Source organism: Cajanus cajan, chromosome 1 (assembly GCF_000230855.2).
Source record: "Cajanus cajan strain Asha chromosome 1, NIPB_CcT2T_4, whole genome shotgun sequence".
Taxonomy (NCBI): Eukaryota; Viridiplantae; Streptophyta; class Magnoliopsida; order Fabales; family Fabaceae; genus Cajanus; species Cajanus cajan.
In genome coordinates this window covers 7,436,532-7,449,359 of record NC_138517.1, presented here as the reverse complement: position 1 = coordinate 7,449,359, position 12,828 = coordinate 7,436,532, and the positions used below count along the sequence as shown (strand labels likewise).

The window sequence follows — 12,828 nt, the reverse complement described above, 5'->3', positions numbered from 1 at the left end:
AGGTGTACCTTCGGGTCACCCACGATATAACATGCTAGGTGTACCTTATGGTCACCCACGACGTAACATGCTAACAAGGTGTACCTTAGGGTCACCAGTGATGTAACCAGGTGTACCTTAGGGTCACCAGTGATGATATGTGAAACTTCCATATGGCGCCACATGCATGCATTTATGAGTCGAGTTCATGACATCACAAGCATGATAAATGAGTATATATGTGATATTGATTATTATGTGTATTATTTACATGTGATTTATATGTTGTGTGTGTGTGTGCTATCTAGCCTTTATTTCTGCACCTGAAACTGAGTGAGATGTTTCTCACTCCCTTGTTGCTTTTGTATGTGTTTAAATTATATTGCAGGCGATCAACATCATGAGGATGTGGTTGATGAGGCTTAAGGCTTCAGTTGGGCATGCTCTGATAGGATGTGACATGGGCTTAGCTAGGTTTATTTTGGGGATGTTATTGTGTTAAAAGCTTTAATTTTCTCTCCTTTTGTAATTTTAAACGTTCTTGATAAAAGACCAAAATGTACATCTTTGTTATATTACATGATTTGGAAGTATAAATTAAACCCTAACCAGGAGGCACTGCCACCTTTACTGGAGTTAATTTATATTTCCTGTATTATTATATATATGTGATTTATTGTTTTTACTAAATTGTATTGAAAATCTTAACTTCTTTTCTTTTGTAATTTGTACCTTGGAGTTATGATTTATGAGTTACGAACGTGAATCTTCTACCTTATGATATTTGAAACAATTGTTTATACATGAAAGATGGTACCAAACTATGAAAGATTTTATTTACCCAAAAAGAAGAAAAGAAAAATTTTATTGTTATATTTGTTGTATATTAATATTGGGGTAGAGAGTGTCACAGGAAGCCAGGGTGTTAAATGAGTCGATTGAGTTTGGTGGGAGCCAAGTAAATCGGCTCAGTGCTTATCCTTTAAGGGAAGTAGCAAAGATACGACATAACTCTGTGTCATTTATTGTGCTTAAGGTAACCTAGGTGAGGAAGACATCTATATGCTCATCAGGGTCTAAAGTTCCATCATATCGGTTCAATAGGAGGGATTTCCAATGGTGCTTGCATGATAGAAAAGACAAAAAGATGTCGATGGGGCCTACCAGGATATTTTGGTTGTGTCGATTGAGGGTTGGCATTGTCGGCGTGGTTTGCCCTAATGTTGCCAAAGAGAGACTAGGTGAGGGATCATGGTATCCTTGGGACAAGTTAGATGATACCTCTAGTTGAGCCTAAGTTGAATGTGATGGCCTCCAAGAAGGCTCTTGACTTCTTAGGTGTGCATTCTCTTGTCTTAATTAATGTTGACATTTCTCTTGTATTCTTCTCATGCTGTTGACACGTTACCTCCATCCTCTCTCAATTATCGAACGACCTTAGAGACGTCCATTTCATCCACCACTTCCCCGTGGTCTTCCTCAAAGTGTGGGTCTTCAATAATGGTATTCTTGCAAGTGGTAACCATGTTAATAGTTTGTTGCTTGGAGCCTTCAATTTCGGACCCTACGATAAATGTCAAAATGTACCTATTTAAGGGCATACTAGTAAATCTCTATGTCAATCTTCGAACTCCTAATTAGTCAAAATCTTCAAAATGATAAAGGGAGGTACTTGAAAAAAATATTTTAACATTAAGTTAATATAGACTTTAATATCTAAATAATAATAATAAATATATAATAATTTTATCTTATTTTTTGTGACTATTTATAATGATCATAATAAATTCGGATTTAATGGACCTTGTTCCCTCATCATTAACAAATGGGTAATATGGCTACTGATGATTGATTATTCCTTAATCTTGTTTGCTATTAGTTATGTGACTCCTATAGTGTGTTTGGAAGCTTAAAAGCATCGAGTATCTTTGCCTGTTTGATAGTTGAGAGTAACGAGTTAACAAAAGAAGGACGTGCTCGGTCTCTCGGGAGAGAAGAAGGCCGAGGCAGTGCGAAGATGAAACTAACATGGGTGACCAACGACGTTTCTAAACCAATATAAGCGTATCGGGTGTCTCGGCGATCGGAGTGACCAAGAGAGAGGGTGACAATCTGGTATATGCTTGTCTAGTGTTGGAGTCTCGCCTCGGTAGCCAAAATGCCCAAACAGGGGGTTCACCCGTGGTCTTCAACTTCCTCTCGGTACAAAAATTAAACCAAAAAAATTGAAAGACTGGTGGAATATGGCTATATTTGCATTTCCATTTGGGGTGCTCCAAACTGTTTAGGAGAGTAAGGCAGTTTCGTTTTACTCATGACTCATATTTTACTTAAATACTTGACTAAGATTCCTTTTACAAATTTTAAAAGAAAAATAAAATACTCCGTTTACAATTTTTAATCCAAAATTGCACTATCTTATTATCTGCTGCAGTTGCGGTGTGACTTTCGCGGAGAAGACCCAATAATTTCGTCCTTTTGCGAGTGAATTAGTGAAGGGAATTAAATAAAAATATATATATATAAAATGTGACGAACAAAGACGGAAACTTACTCACGTCGACGAGGACGAAAGAAAACAAGAGCAAAAGTTGGATGATGACGCATTTTTTTTATTATTTAACAAAAGCATAAGCAAACTTAACAATTTATTTTATTTTAATTTAATTGAACAAAAAAATTGACTTTGTAAAGAAACAGTCTCGTTAAATACAGAATATCTACCCTCATTCAGTTTCACATACACTTTTGCAATCTCTATCCATAGCAGTTATTGCGTTTCATTATGGCACAAGAAGGATCATCCTCTTCTTCAATATCCAAATACACTTACGATGTGTTTCTTAGTTTTCGAGGTGAAGATACTCGTTATGGTTTCACTGGTAATCTGTACAGTGCTTTGAGTCAAAGGGGAATCTTTACCTTCATAGACGATGAGGCTCTACCAAAAGGCCAAGAAATCACACCTTCTCTCCGCAAAGCAATACAAGAATCGAGGATGTCCATCGTTATTTTTTCCAAAAACTATGCCACCTCAACTTTTTGTTTGAATGAGCTTGTCCAGATCCTTGAGTGTTACACGAAACAAAACATGTGGATTTTGCCAGTGTTTTATGATGTTGATCCATCACACGTGCGACATCAAAAAGGGAGTTACGAAGATGCGTTTGCACAGCACGAACGTGGAAGATTCAAAGATGATATTCAGTTGCTGCAAAAATGGAAGTTGGCTTTGAGTCAAGCTGCTGATTTGTCTGGTTTGCACTTCAAAATTGGGTAACACTAACACACTGTTTCTAGTTTTATTTATTACTCTTATTTTAGCATGACAGAATAAATACTTATTTTTATATATTTAAAATTTATAGTTTATAAAAAAAATTAAATATATATCACTATAAACAGTAAAATACATGAATATATATTCCTTAAAATTTTGTAGGATTGCATAAATATTTTCTACTTTTTTATCTCTACAATAGTTACCTTTTTAATTGTTTTAAACTATTCAAATGACATTTCTTACATATTACATTAAATCTCTTTAATTATTTTAAAAATATATTATTATTGACCTCGTAAGAGATTAATTTAAATATTAAAAAATAGAAAATATAATTATATTCCTTATGTTGTAAAAGTGTTTTATATTAGGGTTTCGATAATAGATTTCTGTATAATTTATTATAATAAAATATGTCAAAATTAAAGTTATTACATTTACATATATCTATGAAAAATAATGTCATTAAATTTTTTGCAATAATTATTTGCATAAATTAAGAAAAATAAATTTGAAATAATTAGGTACTATTTTACAAAAAAGAAAAGATAGTAATTATTATTTACTATTTGTTATTGAAAAATTGTAAATAATTGATGCAAAAATGGTAATAATCTAACAATAGATTAACTCAAATTGATTAATTAAAAATAAAATCTAAAGCGACTAATTAATAATATAAACTACATTAAAATCATTGTAATCTGTATTTAATATATATAAAATGATTATTTCTCTTGTTAACCAATTTGATCTCTACCTTTTGTTAGACAATTATTTCTCTTAATTATTAAAAAAAATACTAAAAAATCAAGATTTTTTTAGTCATTCATATGTTACAACCTCCACACTTTCTAATAACTATCCACAACCTCCCACTCAATTATCTCTTATTATTATTATTTTTTAATTTAAATAATTAAGAAGCGTAAACTATATCTTTTCCCTCTTTATTATAAAATCAAATTAATTTATTTGTAATTCATGCAAGTAACCGTCGAAAGAGTTAAAATAAATCTGGCCCATTAGTATTTTTTTTTTCATAATTTATAATAATTTAATATATATTGTAATTTTAAATAAAATTAACAGTTTTTTGATATTTTTTATTTAATAAATAAAATAATTTATTAAATAGTTTTTAGTTTTATTTTACTATGTCCTTACTCTTTCCTATTTTTGTAATCTAATCATTGGACATAAATTAACAGTTTGTAATGAACTTATTTAAAAAAAAATAAAAAATAATTAGAGATCGACGAAAAATGTATTAAACCTTTAAATTAATTATTACAGTTATTTTTGGCACGAGAGAATAAATATTTATTTTATATAATTAAAATTTATTAAAATATAAAACATGTTTTCAAAATAAAAGTATAAATATATATTAATTTAAAAAAAATTAATTAGATTACACTTATATTGTACAAGTATTTTTACACTGTCTTTTCTTTGAACAATATATTGTTTTTTATGTATAGTATGATTGTTGAACTTTTAAGAACTATTTAAAAATATTTTTAATAGATGGTATAAATGTCTATTTTATATAACTGAAATTTATAATGAATAAATACTTTTAGTGTAAAAATATATTATAATTAAAAATTATAATAAATAAATATTTTTAACATATAATTTATATTTTTAATTTATAATAAATAATTTATATTGTAGTATAATATTAATTTTAATTAATGATAACATCTTTTAAAAATTGAATTTTACATTAAAAATAAAAAGGATAAATCGAAAATTATTTTAAAAAATTATATTATTTATAAATCTAATACACGTGGGATATATATATATATGAGTTATTTTAGCAGTGGATAATATCGAATGTATGTTTCTTTCGCAAATTTCATTAGTTATAAATTATCAACATATATATAACAATAATCCTTGAGCAAATAATTTTTTTGTACGCGACAATAATCCCTTTCATGTGCCAAAAAATATATAACACTAAATTAGTTGTTACTTGTGGGGTGGAAACTAGGCATAAATTGGCTGCACTAATTTAATTTCACTTTATTAATGGCAGTGATGAATATGAGTCTGAATTAATTAAAAAGATCACAGAAGAGATCTCTAGTAAGCTTAATCGACCTGCCTTACATATTGCTGATTATCCTGTTGGATTGAGTGCTCGGATGCGACAAATAAGAAAGCTTATAGGTGCTGAGTTTGATAACAAAGTGACCATGATTGGGATTCATGGAATGGGAGGGATAGGAAAATCAACTCTTGCACGTGCCATGTATAATTTGATGGCACATCAATTTGAAGCTTCTTACTTTCTTGCGAATGTTAGAGAAAAATCAGTTCAGGATGGCCTAGTGCATATCCAACAGAATATGCTTTCTGAGTTAGTCAGTGAAAGAAATATCAAGCTGGGAGATGTGTATCAAGGAATTCCAATACTACAACAAAGACTTTGTCGTAAAAAGGTCCTTCTTGTTCTTGATGATATTAACAAAAAAGAACAATTGCAAGCAACTGCTGGAGGCCTTGATTGGTTTGGTTTAGGCAGCATCATCATTATAACAACAAGGGATAAGCATTTGTTAGATATTCATGGAATTGAAAAACAATATGAGGTTAATGAATTTAATGATGTTGAAGCTCTTGAATTATTTAGGTGGAATGCTTTCAAAAACCAAAAAGTTGATTCAGATTATGAGGAAATTATAAAGCGTGCAATACATTATGCCGATGGTCTTCCACTAGCTTTGGAAACAATAGGCTCAAATTGTTTCGGTAAAACATTAGATGAATGGAAATCTGCATTAGAAGCATATGAGGGAATTACAGACAGGAATGTTCAGGAAATTCTTAGGATTAGTTATGATAGTTTGGATGCTAATGAAAAGGAAATATTTCTTGACATAGCTTGCTTCTTCAAAGGATGCACTCTAAGATATGTTACATATATGCTTGAGGCAAGAGGTTTTCATCCAAAATATGGTATCAGAGTGCTGGAAGAAAAATCTCTCATTAAAATTTGTAGATGTCATGAACATGTGATAATGCATGATTTGATTCAATCTATGGGAAGGGAAATAGTTAAACAACAATCAAATTTGCCTAAAAAACGGAATAGGTTATGGTTTTATGAGGACATTGTTCGCGTTTTGGAGAAAAACACAGTAAGTCATATACCTAGCTGTGTCTTTCCATTCTTTCATTAGATAATGAGTTTAATCATTGCTAGCTATATTTGATTATTCGTGACCCTTGTATGTTCTAAATTTCGTTCTTGCTTTGTGCTTTCAACTTAAAAGGAAAATGATGAAATTGAAGCCATTATGTTGGATGTGCCACAAGACCAGGAAGTGCAGTGGAATCAAAAGGTGTTTGGAAAATTGAAAAACCTACAGATGATATTGATCAAAAAGAATAATGGCTTTCTTAGAAGCTTTAAAGATCTCCCTAACAACTTGAGAGTGCTCGAATGGTGTAGATATCCTGCAGCCACTTTACCATCTAATTTTCATTTGAAGAATCTTGTCGTACTCAACTTGTCATATAGTAAATTTGGATGGGAGAAACCATTTGAGGCATGTACAATTAATTATAAGTGACGTTGCACTGATTTAAGTTTTGGTTAAGCACACTACACTAGACTCTTCAAACTATTTATGTAGATTTGTTATTTTGCAGAATTCAAACATATTGAGACACTTGGTTCTTAGAGGTTGTGAGAACATAAGACGAATTCCAAACATGTCTGGCTTCCCCAATTTGATAGAATTGGTAGTTGGTGAATGCACAAATTTGATTGAGATTCATGATTCGGTTGGATTGTTACATAATCTTCAAAGGTTTTGTGCCGAAGGATGTACCAAGCTAATGTTTGGTCCTCGTGGAATAAAGTTGACCGCTTTAGAACAGCTTTGCCTTCGTGACTGCAGCAGTCTTGTCATGTTTCCAGAAATATTGGCACCAATGCACAAGCTAAAATATGTTGACTTAGAAGGAACTTCCATAAATAATTTACCACTTTCAATGCAAAATCTTAAAGGCCTTCAAAATTTATCCCTAGGGACATGCAAAATGCTTGATAGGTTTGATGCATTCAAATTCTTTCAAATGCTGCCAGTGTTGTTTCCCAATTTGACAAAGCTATATTTAAAATACTCAAATTTGACGATCCTTCCTACGTGCATTGAAGAATGTCAATCCTTGAAGATTCTACATGTGTCTAACTGCAAGAAGCTTCAAGAAATTAGAGGACTTCCATCGAGCGTAACTGAGTTCTTCGCGGCAAATACTTTAGTGGAAGTCGAGTCTTTCAACAATTTACTCAGACGGGTCAGACTCTCCTTTAATTCTCTCTATAATAATTTACGTTGTTTTCCAAACTTACCATGACATGTTTAACAGGCAATTGATACTACTTCAATAAGAATCTCTGTTCAGCCAGGTCAACGGATCCCAAAATGGTTTGACCACTCTACCGGGGGAAACTCTCTACGTTTCTGGTTTCGAAATGAATTGCCCTCTCTTGCGGTCTGTGTTGTTATTGGAGTTTGGGATAATGTCAAACCTCCTTTCTTTGCGAACTTCAATTTCTTTGTTAAAATCAAGGGTATTTATACATGTGTTTCTTGTTTTCGTTGTGGTAATATAATTTGGATATCTGAAGATAGTCATATAATTATACTCAACCGTCAAAATGATTTTCAACATCCAATGCAACCCCATGTTAAAAGAGCGCTTGAGAAGAATAAGTGGATTTGTGGGGAAGTGTCATTACAGATAGCACCAGAGAAAGATCCAGATAACTTGGGAGTAATCAAATGGACTGGAGTTTATGTAAAACGGGCATTTAGTAGATTGGACAATATTCGGTTCACTAATCCAAATTCCAATAATACAAGTGATGTGGGAAATAAGCTTGTGTTGCTTGGTGAGGCACCTTGTATGCAACAACAACAACCTTTGAATTATGTGTATAGTAATTCAGATCCACAAGAACCAGCACATGACCAAGGTAAAACATCTTTTTCCTTCCTGATCTCTACCTTTTTCTCAATTTCGTTCTGCTTCTATCAATACTTTATTTTGGTCCAGATGGAGCATTTTTGGGTCATCAAGGTATGGCTCCAAGTTTTGTTGAGACCCAAAGAGAAATGGGAACACTGGTATCAGAAGATTCAAGGGAATTCACTAATCAGAGTAGCGATTTCACTATTGAGTCCACAACATCCAAGTTGCATAAAGATGATGAAGTGGAAGCAGGTTTGGAAACTAAGAAGAGCAAGTTCAGCAAAGCTATGGACTTGGACAATGAGATACACCAAAAGCTAAGCATGATTAAGAAAAGAAAGAGGATTTAGGAGAGCAACTCAGTGCTATTAAAGCTAACATCTCTGTCATTGAAGCTAGCATATCTTCCATTCGAGAAAGCTAACATGTCTACTCCTCAATCAGAAAGGAATATGGATCGTAAGACAAAAAACAATATCAGTGAGCAAGAAAACACAGACATTAATCAATGCTGAATTGTCAAAAACCTGAGAAATTGTTAGAAGATTGCTGCAGACTTATAGGTAAAGCAAATAAAGTAGAATTTCTATGCACCTAGTCTACGATGCATGAAATTAAAATTATTTCCAATTATAATTTTTGTTGCATTAGGTGTCATTTTTTGTCTTACTATAACGTCAATTAATGATATATGGAAATTCAAATTTTAGTTGCAGCAACCAATTGTGGCAACAAAGTAATCGAGAATTTGGAGACATTGAAGCATTGTGTGTTTATTGTTTTCAATAATAATTTTTTTGTTTTCTAATATTTGTTTTTCTATTTCTTGAATCATTTTATTCAAGTACTTGAGAATTAAGAAATAAAGTTTTAGTAATCAGAGATATCTATGTTTTCTAAAAGTTTATTTCTTAAGCACTTGAATACGCCTAAAAAGATAGAAAAAGAGCTAGAATGAGAAAATCTATCCTAATTGTTTCTGGATATTAAAACATTTTCTTTGAAAACAATTTTCAAAAGTTAATAGACTTTAGATGAGAATTTGATTAATGAGTAGTGTATAATTGTTTTCGAAAACGGTTTCTAAATCATATATCTTTTTGGACTAGTTCAACATTGATCTAGCCATCTTACCAAATTAGCATGATTCTCACTTATAATTCATATTTCACACGAGATTCCTACCCATAAGCTTTCAATACCCAGTATACACTCATTTAGTACACTGGATCACTCAGCTCTCTTTTCTCAATTTTCAGTCATTATTGTTCCTGGCATTCCTGCATATTCCATGTTTCTTTACACATCCATAGTTCTCTACAATTCACCATATCCTTCTATGTTTTTCCTGAACACAATCCCCATCTAATTTAATGATAATAGCTTGGATTTAAACTAGTCTGCTTCATATCAGAAACAAAATTGGTCAATGTTTAAAGGCATAGCAATTCCCCAGAAGAGGAGGGCTATTCTTTTATGTTTAGAATCATGTCTGTGACTGAGCTTTTTTGCATGCTTTTACATGGGAGGTGGGAGATTTTGAGGGCTAGCAGAGTAAGTTAAACGTAGATCTGATGGTACACAAGGGATTGCCTATGATTGTTTATGATTTGTTGTCGAGAAGACTGCAAGTAACACATGTAATTGCTCTAGAAGCTAAAATTTCAATTCACTTCAGACAACCTAAAACCATGTATTTCTCTAAATACATTTCATTTGAACTTGAAAAATAAAGTTATATTATAAGCTGTTGAGATACAATAATAAAAAATAAAAAAAAGTCTCCATATTTAAAATTGATCAAGAGTAAAAACATGAATTCCTAAATATAATTAGATGTCTTCATTTGCAAAACGTGTGTGTGAAAACTCTGGTGTACAACAATATATAAAGATTTCTAGAAAAAATGAAATATAAAATGGATCACATACTTTGCGGGCTGTCATGCCACCCAAAGAAAAGATGAGGACCTATTTGTGCTCTCTTTCTGGGCGTGCATCTTATTGCTCCTTATTTTTTTCACCTAGTTTGATCCCTTATTATAGTGTCATGCTATGATAAATATTTATAGAAAGAAAAAATTATCAGGTTAATGTTACAAAATCAATGCTCATGATTCACGATTGATGTAAACAAGATTAGGTTAGTAATACCAGACCAAAGAAATTCTTCCTCAGTAGTTCTATTATTGGCCATGTGCCTCCTTTCATTCTATTTATCTTTACCACTCGAATTCTTACAACTTTGATTCTTGCATCAAATCACCTCATGTTTTCTTTCGTGATCCTCACTCCGATTTTTCAGCATCCTAATTATTTTTGGTTTGTGTAATTAAAGGCAATGTGCATTAACTGATTTGTTTAATCTAATTCAAATTTTATTTTGCAATTGACAGCTTCAATTTAGAGGAACATTTAAGTGGAAGCACAGACAAAGGAAACCGTACGCACTACAACACAAATGGTATTTAGCAATATTTAAAAAATGTTACTTAATTATGTATAAATGTTGCTAATTTGGTTTAGCAACATATTATCAAATGTTGTGTATAGTCCATGTTGCTAAAGACTTTTAGTAACATTTTTGCATAATTAGGTAACATTTTTTAAATGTTATCAAAGTAGTATTTTTGTAACATTTTAATAATTTTTTGGAACATTTTAATGATGTTGCCAATATTTTTTTAATCTTATAAAATAATAATTAATTTTAATTTAAATATTACTATCAATTATATTTCTATGTCTCCTAAACTTCTAGGAATTCCTTAAGTTTTTAGGGAAATACATTTTAGTTAGTCACCACTAATTGTATATAGAATATCAAATTTCATTTATCTTAAATATAACTATATGAGTATATATACTCTTTATGAGTCATTAATCTATTCGATGTGGGACTTTAATTATGGGTTACAATTAGATATAAGAGAAATGTATTTTTTTTACTCGATGTGGGACTTTGATTTTAGAAGCAATTATAGTAACATTTTTCAAAAAAATGTTGCAAAATAACTTATGTAAATTTTTTTTACTCGATATGGGACTTTGATTTTGAAAACAATTGGAAAGAATAATATTGAAATACAAAATATTACTCTATCTATAATATTTTTTTAAAAATGTTACAAAATAACATATTTATATAATATATAGTAACATTTTAATAAATATAAACAAGAAAATGTTGCTAAAGAATTAAAATCTAGTAGTGACGTAGAGAAGAGACTTCGACTTATGTTGAGGCAAAGGGAAGAAGGGTGAGTAGTTTGGAGGCAGATGATCATTAAAAACGTCTATATACTTTTACTTTATTATTGGATCTTTTACTCATCATAAATGTTGTCTTAAGCTTTTCTCTCAAAAATATACATCTTTTACTCATTATAAGTATTGTCTTAAGTTTTCTTTCGAAAATATGTATCTTTTACTCATTATAAGTGTTGTCTTAAACCTTAAAATTAATCCTTAAATTTCAATTTTCTCTCGAAAATATGTCACACAAATAATTATCATGCATGCATGCAATGGAACAGGAAAATATAATATCTTTATTTGATCGTCTTTTATAAAGTTCTAGCCATGTTTTATGTAATTCCCTAAGTCCGGATTGAGTATAGTCAAGAACCACTTCCAATGCCCCCTAAGTCCGAATGAGTGGATTCATGGGAATGTTTCATTTGTGATAGAACCGAAAAAAAAAAAAAAAAAAAAAAAAAAAAAAAAAAAAAAACTTAATTGGGGGGTAATTAATCAAACGAATTCTTGGGTGGTGGTCATTCATTTTTATTTGTTTAGCTATGCTTTCAAGTTTAAATTAAACCGAGTCTGTAACTCTGCTTTGCATGCTTTCACATGGAGCTGGGAAATTTTAAATTAACTAAAACCATATATAATTACTCTAAATCCATTTCAAGTTGCAAAAGTATATTATATATTGAGTTATAAAATGAGTATTTCTAGTAAAATAAAAATAAAAAAGGATCACAAGGTGCTCTCAGTGGCACACACCTCCTAACAATTTCGTGTGGAGTAAAATAAAGTGACGGAATAATAACGACATGAGTTGGGTTAGTGAAGGGAATTAAATAAAAGAGGTGACACCATAGATAGTGTTAGCAGGTAAAAAAAATATATAAAAGAGAATAAATATAAAATATTAAAATGTGATGAACAAAGACATAGACTTAAGAGCAAAGGTACGATGATGACATATTTTTTTATATTTTATTTAATTGAACAAAATATTGAGTTTTTAAAACATCCCTTCTCTCATCTGTATGAAACAGTCTCGTTAAATACAGAATATCTACCCTCATTTTCATTCAGTTTTGCATACACTTTTGCAATCTCTATTTAGCATTTAGTGAGCTTAATTCATTATGGCACAAGAAGGACCATCCTCTTCTTCTATATCCAAATACACTTACGATGATGATGCTCTTTGAAAGGGTGAAGAGGTCACACCTTCTCTTCACAAAGCAATACAAGAATCCAGGATCTCAATCATTATTTTCTCCAAAAATTATGCCACCTCAACATTTTGTTTGAATGAACTTGTCGAACATG

The 12,828-nt window shown here is 31.1% G+C and overlaps 1 protein-coding gene across 3 annotated transcripts; it reads left to right on the top strand.

The window, feature by feature from the left end:
- The first annotated feature begins 2,575 nt into the window (after positions 1–2,575).
- LOC109807122 (disease resistance protein Roq1) lies at positions 2,576–12,816 on the top strand. 3 transcript variants are annotated; one of them, XM_083073951.1, is made up of 7 exons: positions 2,578–3,255; positions 5,313–6,417; positions 6,553–6,828; positions 6,932–7,582; positions 7,655–8,264; positions 8,345–8,823; positions 10,656–12,816. In XM_083073951.1, exons 1-6 carry the CDS (start codon positions 2,765–2,767, stop codon positions 8,608–8,610), a joined length of 3,399 nt encoding a protein of 1,132 aa, XP_082930077.1. In that variant the 5' UTR covers positions 2,578–2,764; the 3' UTR covers positions 8,611–8,823; positions 10,656–12,816. The 3 variants fall into 3 exon arrangements, with proteins under 3 accessions (XP_082930066.1, XP_082930070.1, XP_082930077.1); XM_083073940.1 differs by having other exon boundaries at positions 2,576–3,255; positions 7,655–8,823; XM_083073944.1 differs by lacking the exon at positions 10,656–12,816 and having other exon boundaries at positions 2,576–3,255; positions 7,655–8,853.
- Positions 12,817–12,828: the final 12 nt, after the last annotated feature.

Coding starts and splice junctions, on each gene's coding strand:
- LOC109807122 (XM_083073940.1), top strand. CDS start 2,765: ATGGCACAAGAAGGATCATCCTCTTCTTCAATATCCAAATACACTTAC. Junction 6,829..6,931: donor GATGGGAGAAACCATTTGAG/GCATGTACAATT, acceptor GTTATTTTGCAG/AATTCAAACATATTGAGACA. Junction 7,583..7,654: donor TCAACAATTTACTCAGACGG/GTCAGACTCTCC, acceptor CATGTTTAACAG/GCAATTGATACTACTTCAAT.